The 13,435-nt window shown below is 43.9% G+C and overlaps 1 protein-coding gene across 1 annotated transcript in view; it reads left to right on the top strand.

Moving 5' to 3' along the window:
- LOC139384558 (uncharacterized) overlaps positions 1 to 11,956 on the top strand; it is a 41,964-nt gene extending 30,008 nt beyond the window's left edge. The window contains exon 2 of the mRNA XM_071129396.1: positions 11,585 to 11,956. Within this exon, the coding sequence (XP_070985497.1) occupies positions 11,585 to 11,956 (372 nt within the window). The remainder of the gene's footprint in view (positions 1 to 11,584) is intronic.
- The last annotated feature ends 1,479 nt before the right edge of the window (positions 11,957 to 13,435 follow it).

Here is a 13,435-nt window from a genome sequence, read left to right as displayed (position 1 = left end):
CAAAACAACAAGAAAAACACAACAGCACCCAGCCACTGCCCAACTGCCCTTGATGTGTGATTGGGTTGATTTTGAAAAAGGGGGACATGATTATGAAGGCATTGATTTTGTATAGCCCCCAAGAACACTTAATTTGGCGTGTGTGTGTGAGTCGTGCATTGGCACGATGACAACGTTTGTTTTGTTGTGTGTGAGCTCGTGCGGTGCCGTGTTGATCCGCCCGTTCTCTCCCACTGCTTCTGTGTCTGGCCACAGCCCCATTTGTGATGAGGGGCAGGCGGGTGATTTAGGCTGGGTAGCACCGCTGAGATATTTTGGATTCAGTGTCTGGTGTATTTGGCATAAATAAGAGAGTCCTCCTGTCTCATTTTCTCTCGCTCTGTGAGGTTCCCGGCCTCTTCTTTCCCTCCCGTCTTCATTCCTCATTCTTCCTCCATCTCTTTCTGATTCCTCATCTCCTCTCACTGTTGCAGTCGCTATCCTTGTGCATCTCTCATCTTTCTTAGGCTGTCCCCTTGGGGCCCCTGCCGAGCTGGTGTCAGGTCATTCCACCCTAAAAAAATATAATCATAAAAAAAAAGCCATTTTCTGTCCCCCCATATCTGTCTGCTTCAGTCTGTCACTCAGTCAGTGCAAACACACACACATATGCTACACACATATACACACACACACACACATATACACGCACTGGGCATACAGTCCATTTCATGCACATAGAAGCAAGGTTTCGTCCTTTTCTTAAAGCCAGAAAACAAGGAAGTGCATATAAAATGTTAAAAGCCAGGGGTATCATTTACAGTTGTAAATGCTCCTGGCATGGAAAGAGAGCCATTGAAATAGCTCATCCAAGGGAGGGAATGGGAAACATTGTTTATAATAATGTGTATAGTAATGCTTCAGTTTTATGTCCCCATGTTGTCCCCATCTGCACCATTTTTGTGCCCCAACTCAAGATTTACAATGATTCCACAATTCACGGAATACAACACGGGGGTAAAAATACTATTTTCTCTCTCCCTCTCTCTTGTGCGTTTTGTGTTCTTCAGCTTCAGTGAGTTTAAAGAATTGCAGAGTGAACATGGCTTCACCCCAGGCCCTCAGCCTTTCTTGCCAGATGCTCTTTTGCTAGATGCCCACCTGAGAAGACGTTACATGCTTATCTTAAGGTAATGGCACCTTCTTCCACACCTCACACTGGCTTAGGAAGGCAGAATCACCTCTGATACTCCAACATGATCGTCTCTGCCTTTAGCTTCAACTGCTGTACCACACATGTACATATTAGAGGGATGTAGTTTGTATGAAAAACAAAGGATGTTCAGCTGTAAGACCATCTAATTTATTAAAACTTTGGTGATGATTACTGTTTTTTTCAAGGATTTAAAATTTAAACTGGGTTTAGGTTAATATTTTCTCAGACCCCAATAATAATAGTGTTTTGGTTTGTTGATTCCAAATGATTTTAGTTCTTTACAAGTACTCTGAAGAAATGAATGTGCAGTATGTTGTATTAGTTGAGGAATGTGTTGTTGTATTGATTTGAATAGTTGAAACCTCTCCACTCCAGTAAAGCTTCTAAATGAAAAAAAAATATTTTTTTCTCTCCAGATAAATAGAGTGAAATATAATAGACATGTCCTTGCTTTCTCTCTCCTGGTAACCTGTGTGGTTCAGTATGTTTACCTGTACTCTGTCTTGCACCACAGTGACTTGACCTGGGGAAGGTAGTGCTAGACTGGTGTATTCTAACAAGGTGCCTGTGACCTCTCTGTGAGCTGTGGGACAGGCAGGGGGTCTCTACTGCTACTGCTGTGTACCTCTGTCACTGTCATCATCCATCTGGCCTTGGCTCTTCCTCTCTCCCAGCTCTCTGCGTCTGGGTTGTCAGTGTCCTGGGTTTTAACTTATGCTCTTTGTGCTGTTTGAATAGCTGTGGTTGTCCTGACCTAGGTGGAAACATGTTGGTTATGTCTCTGTGCCTCTGGACTGAGGTGTCTAATTCAGTAGCATCCTTTTGTAAAGACATTCCTATCAGGAAAGTTGTGGCCAACACACAGCAGGCGTTGGGAGGCTTTTATTTTATGGAGCAGTGTGTGCTCAGGTGCTCATTATCAGCAAGGTTCCATTTAGAATAGCGGAGAAAAGGGGACATTGTCCTGCGTGTTGATCTCGGACGGTAAGGCATTTATAAATGCTTTTGTGAGCGTCTTTTGCTAGCGGAGTGCCGGAGGTGTTTTTGCTATGTTTTTTTCTGGGAAAGCATAAAGAAAGCAATCTCTCCATAAAGCCACTCTAAAACGGAGTAAATGGACAAAAGGGTTTTGGGGGAATCTGTGGCGCAGCAGAATCTAACCTGCCCCTTCGCTCACCCTCGTCCAAACAAACAGTCCAGCCATCTCCTCCCCCTTCTCCCTCCTCTCTCCCCTGGTGCCAGAGGAGCCCCTTTCCTCTCAAAATCCCCACCTCAGCCGGCCACAGCTTAGGTGATGTGACGTGTGCCAGTTTTATTCCATTTCACATACCAGTTAACCAGCCCAGCATTTACCACAAAGCATTATAGGCTAAAGTATTTTATTTAAACAGGTAACTTACATTTTATCCCCGAGATCTATATAAAAAAAATGTCATCAGAGCACAGGTAATGAAATTATTGTTTCAATTAAAAGTTTTGTTCTGAATAATTATATTGAATAATTATTCACATGAATCATATTGACATGAATATAAAATTCAATATTAACATTTGCTATATGAAAATTATCAGTCATAATATCCCAAATTCAAACATGTATTTAAAAATGTTTATATTAGTATTGTTCATTATCTAATTGTTCTAAAATAGTTTAGTATATTAAACATAAAACTGAAATGGTCAAATTTAATAGTGCTACTTAAATGAATAGTTGTTTAGGTATGTGCAAGTGTTTCTGCTTGAACTTGCAATTCGAATAAACAAGTAAATATATTAACATGGTATTTTGTATTCAAAGTTAATTATTGAATAAATGAATACATTCTATTTGGATTATTTGTTTTATGTTTCTATTTCTATAGAAATACGGATGGCTTGCTGATTCTGTACTCATGTACGGCTGTGTCTGGTATGAATCAGTTGAGCCCACTGAGGGAGCTGAAAGTGAAAAAGGCTGTTACGGTTAGGCGTTGGCCATAGTGCCAAAGTCGGAGCCCGATCGGACTAAATCTCTTGTGTCCCCAAACCACAGCCAACCGTGATGGAATCATTGCTCTGCTACACCAGCCGGTGCAAAGAATCCCCACAAGAATCTGTCGGACTCTGGAGAGAAGCGCTACATGTTATTCAGTCTCCCTGTAAATAGTACACCTATTTTAACCTACATTTAAACAAAATATAATATACATCTATGATTTCACATGCTGAAATTAGTCATGTATTATTTATTTGTTATTTAATTGTTTGACAGAAGTACATTTCTGAAAGCACTTTACCATCTTTATTATTTAAACATTTTTATTTTAGTCATGTAATTAATATGCATTTTATGAAATATACATTTGAGATATTGATATTTTCCACCATATCATTTGTATTTGAGGTTGAATTTGATTTGGATTGCCGGTATACAGTGTTAATGGTGGTTTTGGTGGCCGAGGGCAAGGCTTAGCCTGGTTGTTATTGTACTCCTCTGTCTTGGAGGGGGGTTGAGGGTTAGAGGACATTGGGAGGGGGTGACAGTTGTGATTATACATTTTTTATTCTCTCTCTCTCCATCTTGTGACATCTCTGTATTCTTCATCTTCTGCCTCGTCTTTGAATAATAATAACAAAGAGAGGAGGGCCCGTTGTTGTCATCCTCTCACCCTACCATTTCATCATCCTCTCACCCTACCATTTCATCATCCTCTCACCCTACCATTTCATCATCCTCTCACCCTACCATTTCATCATCCTCTCACCCTACCATTTCATCATCCTCTCACCCTACCATTTCATCATCCTCTCACCCTACCATTTCATCATCCTCTCACCCTACCATTTCATCATCCTCTCACCCTACCATTTCATCATCCTCTCACCCTACCATTTCATCCGCTGCTTTGATAACCATGAATCTAGTCACTCATGTTTTTCATCAAGCCATGTCCACGGAGCGTGCTGTGCCTTCCTCCGCTGAGAGGCCTGGAGAGGAGATGGCCGGCCGCTGAGACGAACACAATGGCCAGAGAGACGCCCGGGACACACACACACACCTCCTCTCTACCTACACCCTAATGTACTGTACCATCTCATCTGCTGCCTCTATGAGATCAACCTGGGGGAGGGGGAACAACACAAACAACAGGAACAACAACAACAACACATTCACCTCTGTTGTCTGTGTATTGAATTTGTCTCTGTTCTCAACTCAAACAGCATTTACAGAGGAAAATAGAACCAACAGAAGAAAATCACACCTTGTGTAAACTAGACAAATGCCCAAATCACAATGGTTTTGCATGAACTAGAGTAGCCATCGATATTATAAAGGAGAAGGATTTGTGTGACATGATGACTGGGTAGGAGAAACATTTTCTTGTGAACACTGGCCAAGAAGGCAGAGAACAAGAGGAGAGAATGTAGTGTAGCTTTTTCCTCCTGGTCGACGGGCGGCTCAGATTGCAGGGGCCAGCTACAGCTCCAGTATGTATCAGTGGTGCTCTGATCCTCACTGCATCTGGCTTCTACTGGTTGTCAGCTCTGCTCTGGTTGGCTTTTCCATACCTGTGCCATGCTTTGTGTTGTTGTTCTAATTGTTCAGCCTCCTGGATACTTTGTTCCTTCAACTTGAACTTGACACTGTTTTTCTTGCTTATGTTCAGGGCCGGAATGATTGGCTTTGACAATGGGGAATTTTCCCCTGCACCCTCCGAGGGAGCTACGGCCTCTCAGACAGCTGTCATTTATCATTAGCCATGTCCCATTGGCCACAAATAATTACATTTCTTATTGCTGTTTCTTATTCTGTTTATTAGAAGGTAAACCCAAAGCAATTTCTTTCATCCACTACTTTTATTCCCTTTTGAATAATCACCTTATTCTCGAGGGGGTGTTAATTGTGATTTAATTGCCCTAATTAATGCTTCATCCAGCGAATGATTAAGTTAATTAGCTTAGTGTTAAGTACACTGGCTGCTTTTTAGTCAAACAGGAGAAAATCCCCTTGATTAGTTAATGATATTAATTATAATCCCTGATACACCAGGTATAATTGTGGAAATTCCCACCTGTATTTGCCACTCTCACATCCTCAATGGAATTCACTGTAATGAAGACATGCATATGTTTCATCTTCATCAGATAATTCATATAAAACTCAGAGTCATATCACACTAACAGTTCAGAGAGGAACTGTGAATAATAGCGTTGCATATGTTATCTCTTCTATTCTGGCTGAATGAAGAACTTTCCATTAACACCGGCTCAGCTCTGTAGCTGGGTAAGGACTTTTTTTTTTTAGAGTTAGGGCTGTTAATCATATGCAAAACTTTTACATTTATTTTCTTTAAATTGATCTAGAGATAAGATCAAACTGATGCCAAACTTTCCATTTCCCAGATCTAAAGGTCTGTGTTTTAAAGAGCTAGAATCCTATCCTATATATGTAGATTTAATTTTTCATTAGACTCTATAGTAGTGTAATACTAATTGTTCGTTGAGCATGGCAGGGCCAGCAGACTGACCTAATGTATCCATTTATCTGATCAAGTCAGAGACGTAGAAACTGTATCTTGAATAAGGTCACCATGCATGGAATCAAATAGGACCAATCAGTCTAGTTTTTACAATAGCAAAGTTAAATATGAAATGCACTAGAGAAACCTAGAAATGTACCACAGCTCATAAAATGGCTGGCGGCTCGTCTGTCTTTGTCTATCTCTCTGTATCTTTCCCTTGCCAACCCTCCATCTCTTTCTCTCCCTGCGTCTGCATTCAGTGGGGAGAGTCAGTTTTACTGTCACTACCTGTGAAATTGTATTCCAGGAAGATGGATCCTTTCTCTTGTATTCATGACATCCAGGGAAGCACAGTCCCCTCCAACACCCGTTTAATATGGATGCTGTTGGAGAAGGACACACACACACATACACAAACGTGCACAAACACGCACACTCACACGCTTGTGCATGCTGACACTCACATGCACTTTCACAAACACACACTCCTTTTTTGCCCCAAGACAATGCATGGCTGGTATTTTGCTCTAGCTGATGATGAAGAGCAGTAGTGACAGTGCTGCTTCCAGTAGACTGGTGCATTACAACACAGTGCTGTTCCAGTAGACTGGTGCATTACAACACAGTGCTGCTTCCAGTAGACTGGTGCATTACAACACAGTGCTGCTTCCAGTAGACTGGTGCATTACAACACAGTGCTGCTTCCAGTAGACTGGTGCATTACAACACAGTGCTGCTTCCAGTAGACTGGTGCATTACAACACAGTGCTGCTTCCAGCAGGCTGGTGCATTACAACACAGTGCTGCTTCCAGTAGACTGGTGCATTACAACACAGTGCTGCTTCCAGTAGACTGGTGCATTACAACACAGTGCTGCTTCCAGTAGACTGGTGCATTACAACACAGTGCTGCTTCCAGCAGGCTGGTGCATTACAACACAGTGCTGCTTCCAGTAGACTGGTGCATTACAACACAGTGCTGCTTCCAGTAGACTGGTGCATTACAACACAGTGCTGCTTCCAGTAGACTGGTGCATTACAACACAGTGCTGCTTCCAGTAGACTGGTGCATTACAACACAGTGCTGCTTCCAGTAGACTGGTGCATTACAACACAGTGCTGCTTCCAGTAGACTGGTGCATTACAACACAGTGCTGCCATGTTGTGTACATTCTGTGTCTCTCCTCATTGAGAACATGGAGGATTCTTTCTGCTGCAGCACAATTCTCAGAATTCACTGCTGTATTCATCCAATGTTTTCATTTACAGAGCTTTGTTACTGTAATAATCATCCAATGCTTTGGAAAGTTAACTTTTAGCAGTGTTGCACTGGTGTTTCCTATCTCCTCAGTGTTGTTGTGTGTGTAGACATCAATGGCTGTGCTGCAGAAGCATGTATGTCCAGTGAGTGTTGTAGTCAGCAGTGTTTGTCATGGATCCCCTCCCTCTAAAGGCTCTGAGGGGTACATATATACAGCTACATGTGCTCTGCAGGTGGAGCCCAACTTCCCTGGGTCAGTCAGGGAGAAGCCAAGCAGAGTCATCTGGCCAGGGGAAGCCCACCTTCCCCGGGTCAGTCAGGGAGAAGCCAAGCAGAGTCATCTGGCCAGGTGAGAGAGAGAGTGTTCACCAGCCGTGTGTGTGTGTGTGTTTATTTGAACAGTGGAGGGGAGGGGGAGGGTGTGGTTAGGGGTCAGGGGGGCAGAAGAGACTCCCGGGTGAGAAGCTGGTAGGCAGCAGCTGAAATAAACTAGATGAATAAAACAACAGAGAGAGAGAGCAGGACAGGACTCAAAGGAACCAACAGACCCATTGCCCCCACCTCCTCTTCCCTCCCAGTCTCTCCACCGCTCCCCTAATATCAGCAAGAGATGGATCCCCACGAGTCCCGGAGAGGCATGTCTGTGTTTGATTTGGCCTATGTTTTCTCTCTCGCAGAGCACTCTTAGTTAAGCAAGACAACTGTCTGGATGAGGTGGGCAGGGCCTCACAGGTGCACCGGGTGCAGTGAGAGAAACAGTTCCCCCTCGTTAGGTATTCACCACCCTGCTCTGATCCTGTGAGTGTCACTCCCTAACACCCAGATACACCAGACATACAGGGAACCACTTCTAGTGCATGTGTACTCTTTTAGGAATTCTATATCCCTGTGAAAAAGCTCCTGAGCATTTGAATGTATCAACATAGCGTTCTCTGGGTGCTTTTTAGGTTGAGTTATATTGTAGGACTAAACATAGATGCCAGGCAGTAGCTAGCTGGTTCTTGTGCAGTTTCTACACCACTGCTCCTTTGTAAGGGGGAGGAGAGGAATCACAGCATCTCTGTTGAAATGGGGATTCTGTGTACAGGTTCAGAATAGGGGTTTTGTGTAATCCTATGTTAAATTCAGCATCAGATCTTTTTTGGGGTTGTGTAAAACCACCAGCATGTTTTCCTTGTCTTTGCTTTTTTCCTGCATGCCTCAAAAGTGATGATAGGGCATGGCTTTTCAGCTATCTCACCCCCAAGGCAAACATGTACAAGGCTGCTAGGTGGCGTTACCTCTTCCTCTCCTAGAGACAGCTAACCCCCTCAAAGGATGCTGAAGTCTGGAGAGGGAATGCCTGTGAGCACGGAAAGGGGAGAGATGGAGGGAAGGAGGGAGGGAAGCAGGGGGAGAGAGGAGGAAGGAAAGAGAAGGGAGGGAATGTTTTTATTTCAGTCTCCCTGTTCTTTGTAGAACATTTAGCTTTGACCCTCCCTTGCTTACCCTGCTCCCCCCCCCCACCCCAACACACAGTCCAACAGATCTGCAGGATATCACACTCACCAGCATTTAGAGAGAGAGAGAGAGAGAGAGAGAGAGAGAGAGAGAGAGAGAGAGAGAGAGAGAGAGAGAGAGAGAGAGAGAGAGAGAGAGAGAGAGAGAGAGAGAGAGAGAGAGAGAGAGAGAGAGAGAGAGAGAGAGAGAGAGAGAGAGAGAGAGAGAGAGAGAGAGAGAGAGAGAGAGAGAGAGAGAGAGAGAGAGAGAGAGAGAGAGAGAGAGAGAGAGAGAGAGAGAGAGAGAGAAAAAAAAGCATATTTATGATGCAGTGAAAAAAAATCCTATCTGTTTGGATTTTTTTTTTTGAGATATGGCATGAGGTACTATCTGAATATTTATTTTTTGTTCTGGTGAAATAGTCCAATTGTCTGCAGCACTGGTCAAGACTTTCCCCTGAGCTGAGGAGACTGGAGAGGACCCAGGGTAAGTTGTGGGCTGAGGAGACTGGAGAGGACCCAGGGTAAGTTGTGGGATGAGGAGACTGGAGACGACCCAGGGTAAGTTAGGGGCTGAGGAGACTGGAGACAACCCAGGGTAAGTTGTGGGCTTTTTTTTTGTCTCTGCGCTGCTGATTACGATGCTGCTGATTGATTGGTTAGCGGCTGTGTATTACAACGGGCCACTCGTCACCAGGTTCCAGATGATGAGAGGACTGGAGTGAGTGAGAAAGTGAGAGAAAGAGCGAAACGGAGGAGGGAGGGGTTCAAATTAGAGGAGCACTGGCAGAGCTCACATCACCAGATCTCTCTAACTCTGCCTATCTCTGATTTCTCTCTGTTTGCTCTGCTGTTGTGTGTATATGCACGTGTGGTTTTGTGTGTGGTCCTCGCTGCCCACCTGCCCGCCTTTCGTTAGCTTGGTGGCGCGTGCTGATGAGGTTTTTGGGAGGGAGGGGTTTGCTGATGAGGAGTGCGCCAGCCAGCTGCCTGCGAGGCGGCGGAGGGCCTTTTTTATGAATATGCAGATGAGGGGCGCGTGTGGAGGCAGAGGGGAGGGGTGCTGGGGGGTACGTGAGCGTGCCACAAGCAGCACTGTTTACATGCTCTCTATAGGGTGCCTGATCTTCAACAGATTGCTGGTGTTTGGTGTGATCTGGCCTCTGCGTTGTTGGGGTGCCTGCCTGCGTGCCTGCTTGCAGGGGGAGATGGAGAAGGAGGAGGGGAACAAGTGAGGGGAGGAGAAGAGGGAAATATAGATAGAGAGATAGTTAAAGAGCAGAGGGGGAAATGGAAGCCGCAGCTTCGGGGTTGTATTTTCCCTCCGTTGACAAGACATGATGATTGCTGCCTCCCTACTTCATTTGCATGTCAAAGCAATGCAGGCCACTGTTCAGATTAGTATGAGATGACATAATGATGTAATGAATTAGTGCAGCCGTTTAAGCGCTGCACTCCGCTCTGCAGTGAGAGACAAGGATAGGGAGATAGAAGGTAAGGTAGAGGAAACAGCCAAGGAGGAGGAATAATTTCCTTTGTTAGGAGTTTCTTTTGACATTCTTCTTTAGTTTAAAAGGATGGATTGAATCGATAAAGTTGGTCATTTGAGATTAAATATTTGTTTAAGTGCAGAATTAAACATCAAACGTATACATTTGATTTTTAAGCACAAAACAAACATTTTCCTTCCCACATTTTCCATTTTTTTCGTACTCCATTTTGAATACCTAAATTACTATTGTTCTCTTAGGTCTGTGTTTAAACCTGTGTGTTTAAACCTATGTTTCATGTCCATTCATCTGGACACATGCCTTACCCCTTGGTCACGTTGCAAATGATGCAGCACGTTTAATGCCCATTTGCCAGGCCATCATTGCTAATAAGAATTTGTTCTTAATTGATTCACCTGGATAAATAAAGGTTAAATCAAAGAATAATGTAATTCTCCTCTATGGAGGTATTTGTGTAAGTATGCATGCCCATAGAGGGCACAAGGGCACGGCCCCCTAAATGTTTTATGTTTATATAGGTTCCTAATCTCCCAACCTCATAACTAGCTACCAAGAAGGCATTTCAGGCTGTCAGTCAAGTTAGAGTACCTTTTTACATAGAATTAGGCATAGTGACCTTTTTACATAGAATTAGGCATAGTGATTATGGCTATGGATTGCAGGAAAAGGACCACCAAACAAACACAGCAGGAGAGGAAAGAGAAACATACTCGGAGGAAGCCCAAAGTACGTAAGGATGGCTGGTGGTGGTCCGGAGGTGTGATTTCAGATAAAACACCTGAAATCACACCTCCGGACCACCACCAGCCATCCTTATGTACTTTGGGCTTCCTCCGAGTATGTTTCTCTTTCCTCTCCTGCTGTGTTTGGTGTTTTTTCTCTGGTGAAGGTTAAAATCATGCAGAATATTACCCAGTAATAGATAATTCCCCATAGGGAATATATAAGACAGGTTTACTCTCTGTGCCAGGTTTTAGAGAAAAACCTGAGGTAAGGTACATTTCAATTTCAATAATAATACTTGTTTTATTTATTATAAGACATATCTTAACTGTCCCTCTTAGGAGCAGGACTCTGTGTGGAATGGTGTATATTCGAAGAGCTGTGCTAAGACCATCAGAAAGAAATGGAATCCGTTGTAATTCTCCCTCTGCTCGGGGAGAGGGGTTAGAGGGGCACAGAGCAGTGGTTTTTAGTTCTCTCTCTCTTTTTCTATCTCTCTCTTTCTAACACTATCCCCCTATGTCCCAGTCTATTCACACTTGTCTCTCACTCCCCCCCCCCCCCCCCTTTCTACCTCTCCCCATCCCACTGTTCCCCGTCCTCTCTCTATTACCACCCTATGCTAAGGCAGATGTCTCAGAGACTTCTGGTTCTATATAGTTGGGTTCTCTCTTTGACTGGTCCATGTCTGTGTCTGACCTCTATCCTCACACCACTGATGAGCTTTGCTTTATCATCTGCCGTCCATGTCCAAATCAACAGGGTTCCTCATAGAGGGCCCTTATATGACACTGTGTGTGTGTGTGTATTTGTGTTTGTGTGTGTATGGAGTAATTCATTGATTAGATGTGCCTCTGTGACAGGAGATAGGAGCAGGAGTGTGTCATACAGCTCTCCAACCCTCCAACCCTCCAGCCCTCCAGCCCTCCAGCCTTCCAGCCTTCCAACCCTCTAACCCTCCAGCCCTCCAGCCCTCCAGCCCTCCAGCCCTCCAGCCCTCCAACCCTCCAGCCCTCCAGCCCTCCAACCCTCCAACCCTCTAACCCTCTAGCCCTCCAGCCCTCCAGCCCTCCAATCCTCCAGCCCTCCAACCCTCCAGCCCTACAGCCCTCCAACCCTCCAGCCCTCCAACCCTCCAGCCCTCCAACCCTCCAGCCCTCCAGTCCTCCAACCTTCAAGCCCTCTAACTCTCCAACCCTCCAGCCCTTCTACCCTCCAGAGTCTCTCACACACTACACTACACTACACTCTCAGCCACCAAAAACAAATGTCCAGCAGCTCGTCTGATGGGGGACAGTGACAGGCTTGTTGTGGAGATGGATAGGTCCCCCGTCTCTCAAATCTCAGTTTTATTTACTTTCTCCTACTCCTCTCCTCTGTCTCTCGTCTGTCTATTGATCAGATGTATAATACTGATACAGTTTGTCCTCACTCAGTGGATGCCTCCTCCAGTTGGTTCTTCTCAGAGAGTAAATATGCTCAACTGCATACACGATTGACACCAAAATCAATGGCAGAGGAAGACATCATGATGGCATTTTCATTACACTATGGACTATCATACAGAGAACCTCTATTGCATTGATCCCATTATTTGGATAGTATTCTCAATTACTTGAATATTACAAAGTTGTGTGAGCAGTGTGTAATTACTGTGTAATCAAATGTAGTCCAATATATTTTTGACATACTTTTTTGATGTAGTTTACAATAATATAATTTATCTTTCCATTTATCGCCAAGTAAAATGGAATAAACATATTTGAAAATGCATTGCTTATTAAACAATAAATGAATAGAGAACTCCCTTCCTCCCTCTCTCTGCCCCTGGTCATGGAGCCGTGTCCAGGGAGGGCTGGTGTGCTGTGTCCGTGTGGAGTCAGCTGGGCGGTGGAGGGGGTAATGAGTATGCACTGTGACAGCTAGGCTAAAGTGTATGGATGTGTTTGGTGGGAGTAATCAGCTGCAGGACCACGGGGTGTGAGAGGGGGGCAGGGGGCGGTGGGCTGACGTGAGGCTTTATGACTGCAGAGACAGAGCTCATATACACACGCTCAGACATGAACATGGACACACACACACACACACACACCTTGCACTGCTGAACAACATCCTGCCCTTACAAAAAAGATTCAGACACATAGTTTTCGGACACATTTCACATGTTTTTTCCCCTTGTGAAAAAGATATCCCCACGTGAATTTTTTTCTCAAATATGATTCCACACGTGAATTTTTTCTCAAATATGTTTATTCCATTTTACTTGGCGATAAATGGAAAGATAAATGATATTATCGTAAGTAAACTACTTCCATATTTTCAAGCAGAGTGGTGGCTGCATCATGTTATGAGTACGTTTCACATGTCTTTCCCCCCGTGAAAAAGAAATCCCCACATGAATTTTTTTCTCAATGTAATCTTTTCACCACTTTTCCTTGACTTTTTCCACATTATGTTGTGTTATTTTGTTGTGTTACAGCTTAAATTTAAAATTGATTCAATTTGGGTTTTTTGTTACTGGCCTACACATAATAACCCATAATATCAAAGTGGAATTGTGTTTCTCCCTAAATAAATAAAAAATTAAAAGCTGAAATGTCTTGAGTCAATAATTATTCCACCCCTTTGTTATGGCAAGCATAAATAAGTTCAGGAGTAAAAATGTGCTAAACAAGTCATATAAGTTTCATGGACTGTGTTTAACATGATTTTTGAATGAATGCCTCATCTCTGTACCCCACACATATAATTTGTGAATTTCAAACA

The sequence above is a fragment of the Oncorhynchus clarkii genome, chromosome 26, assembly GCF_045791955.1.
Source record: "Oncorhynchus clarkii lewisi isolate Uvic-CL-2024 chromosome 26, UVic_Ocla_1.0, whole genome shotgun sequence".
NCBI lineage: Eukaryota > Metazoa > Chordata > Actinopteri > Salmoniformes > Salmonidae > Oncorhynchus > Oncorhynchus clarkii.
Note: the sequence above shows the minus strand (reverse complement) of the source record. Positions and strands in the feature narration are given on the sequence as shown.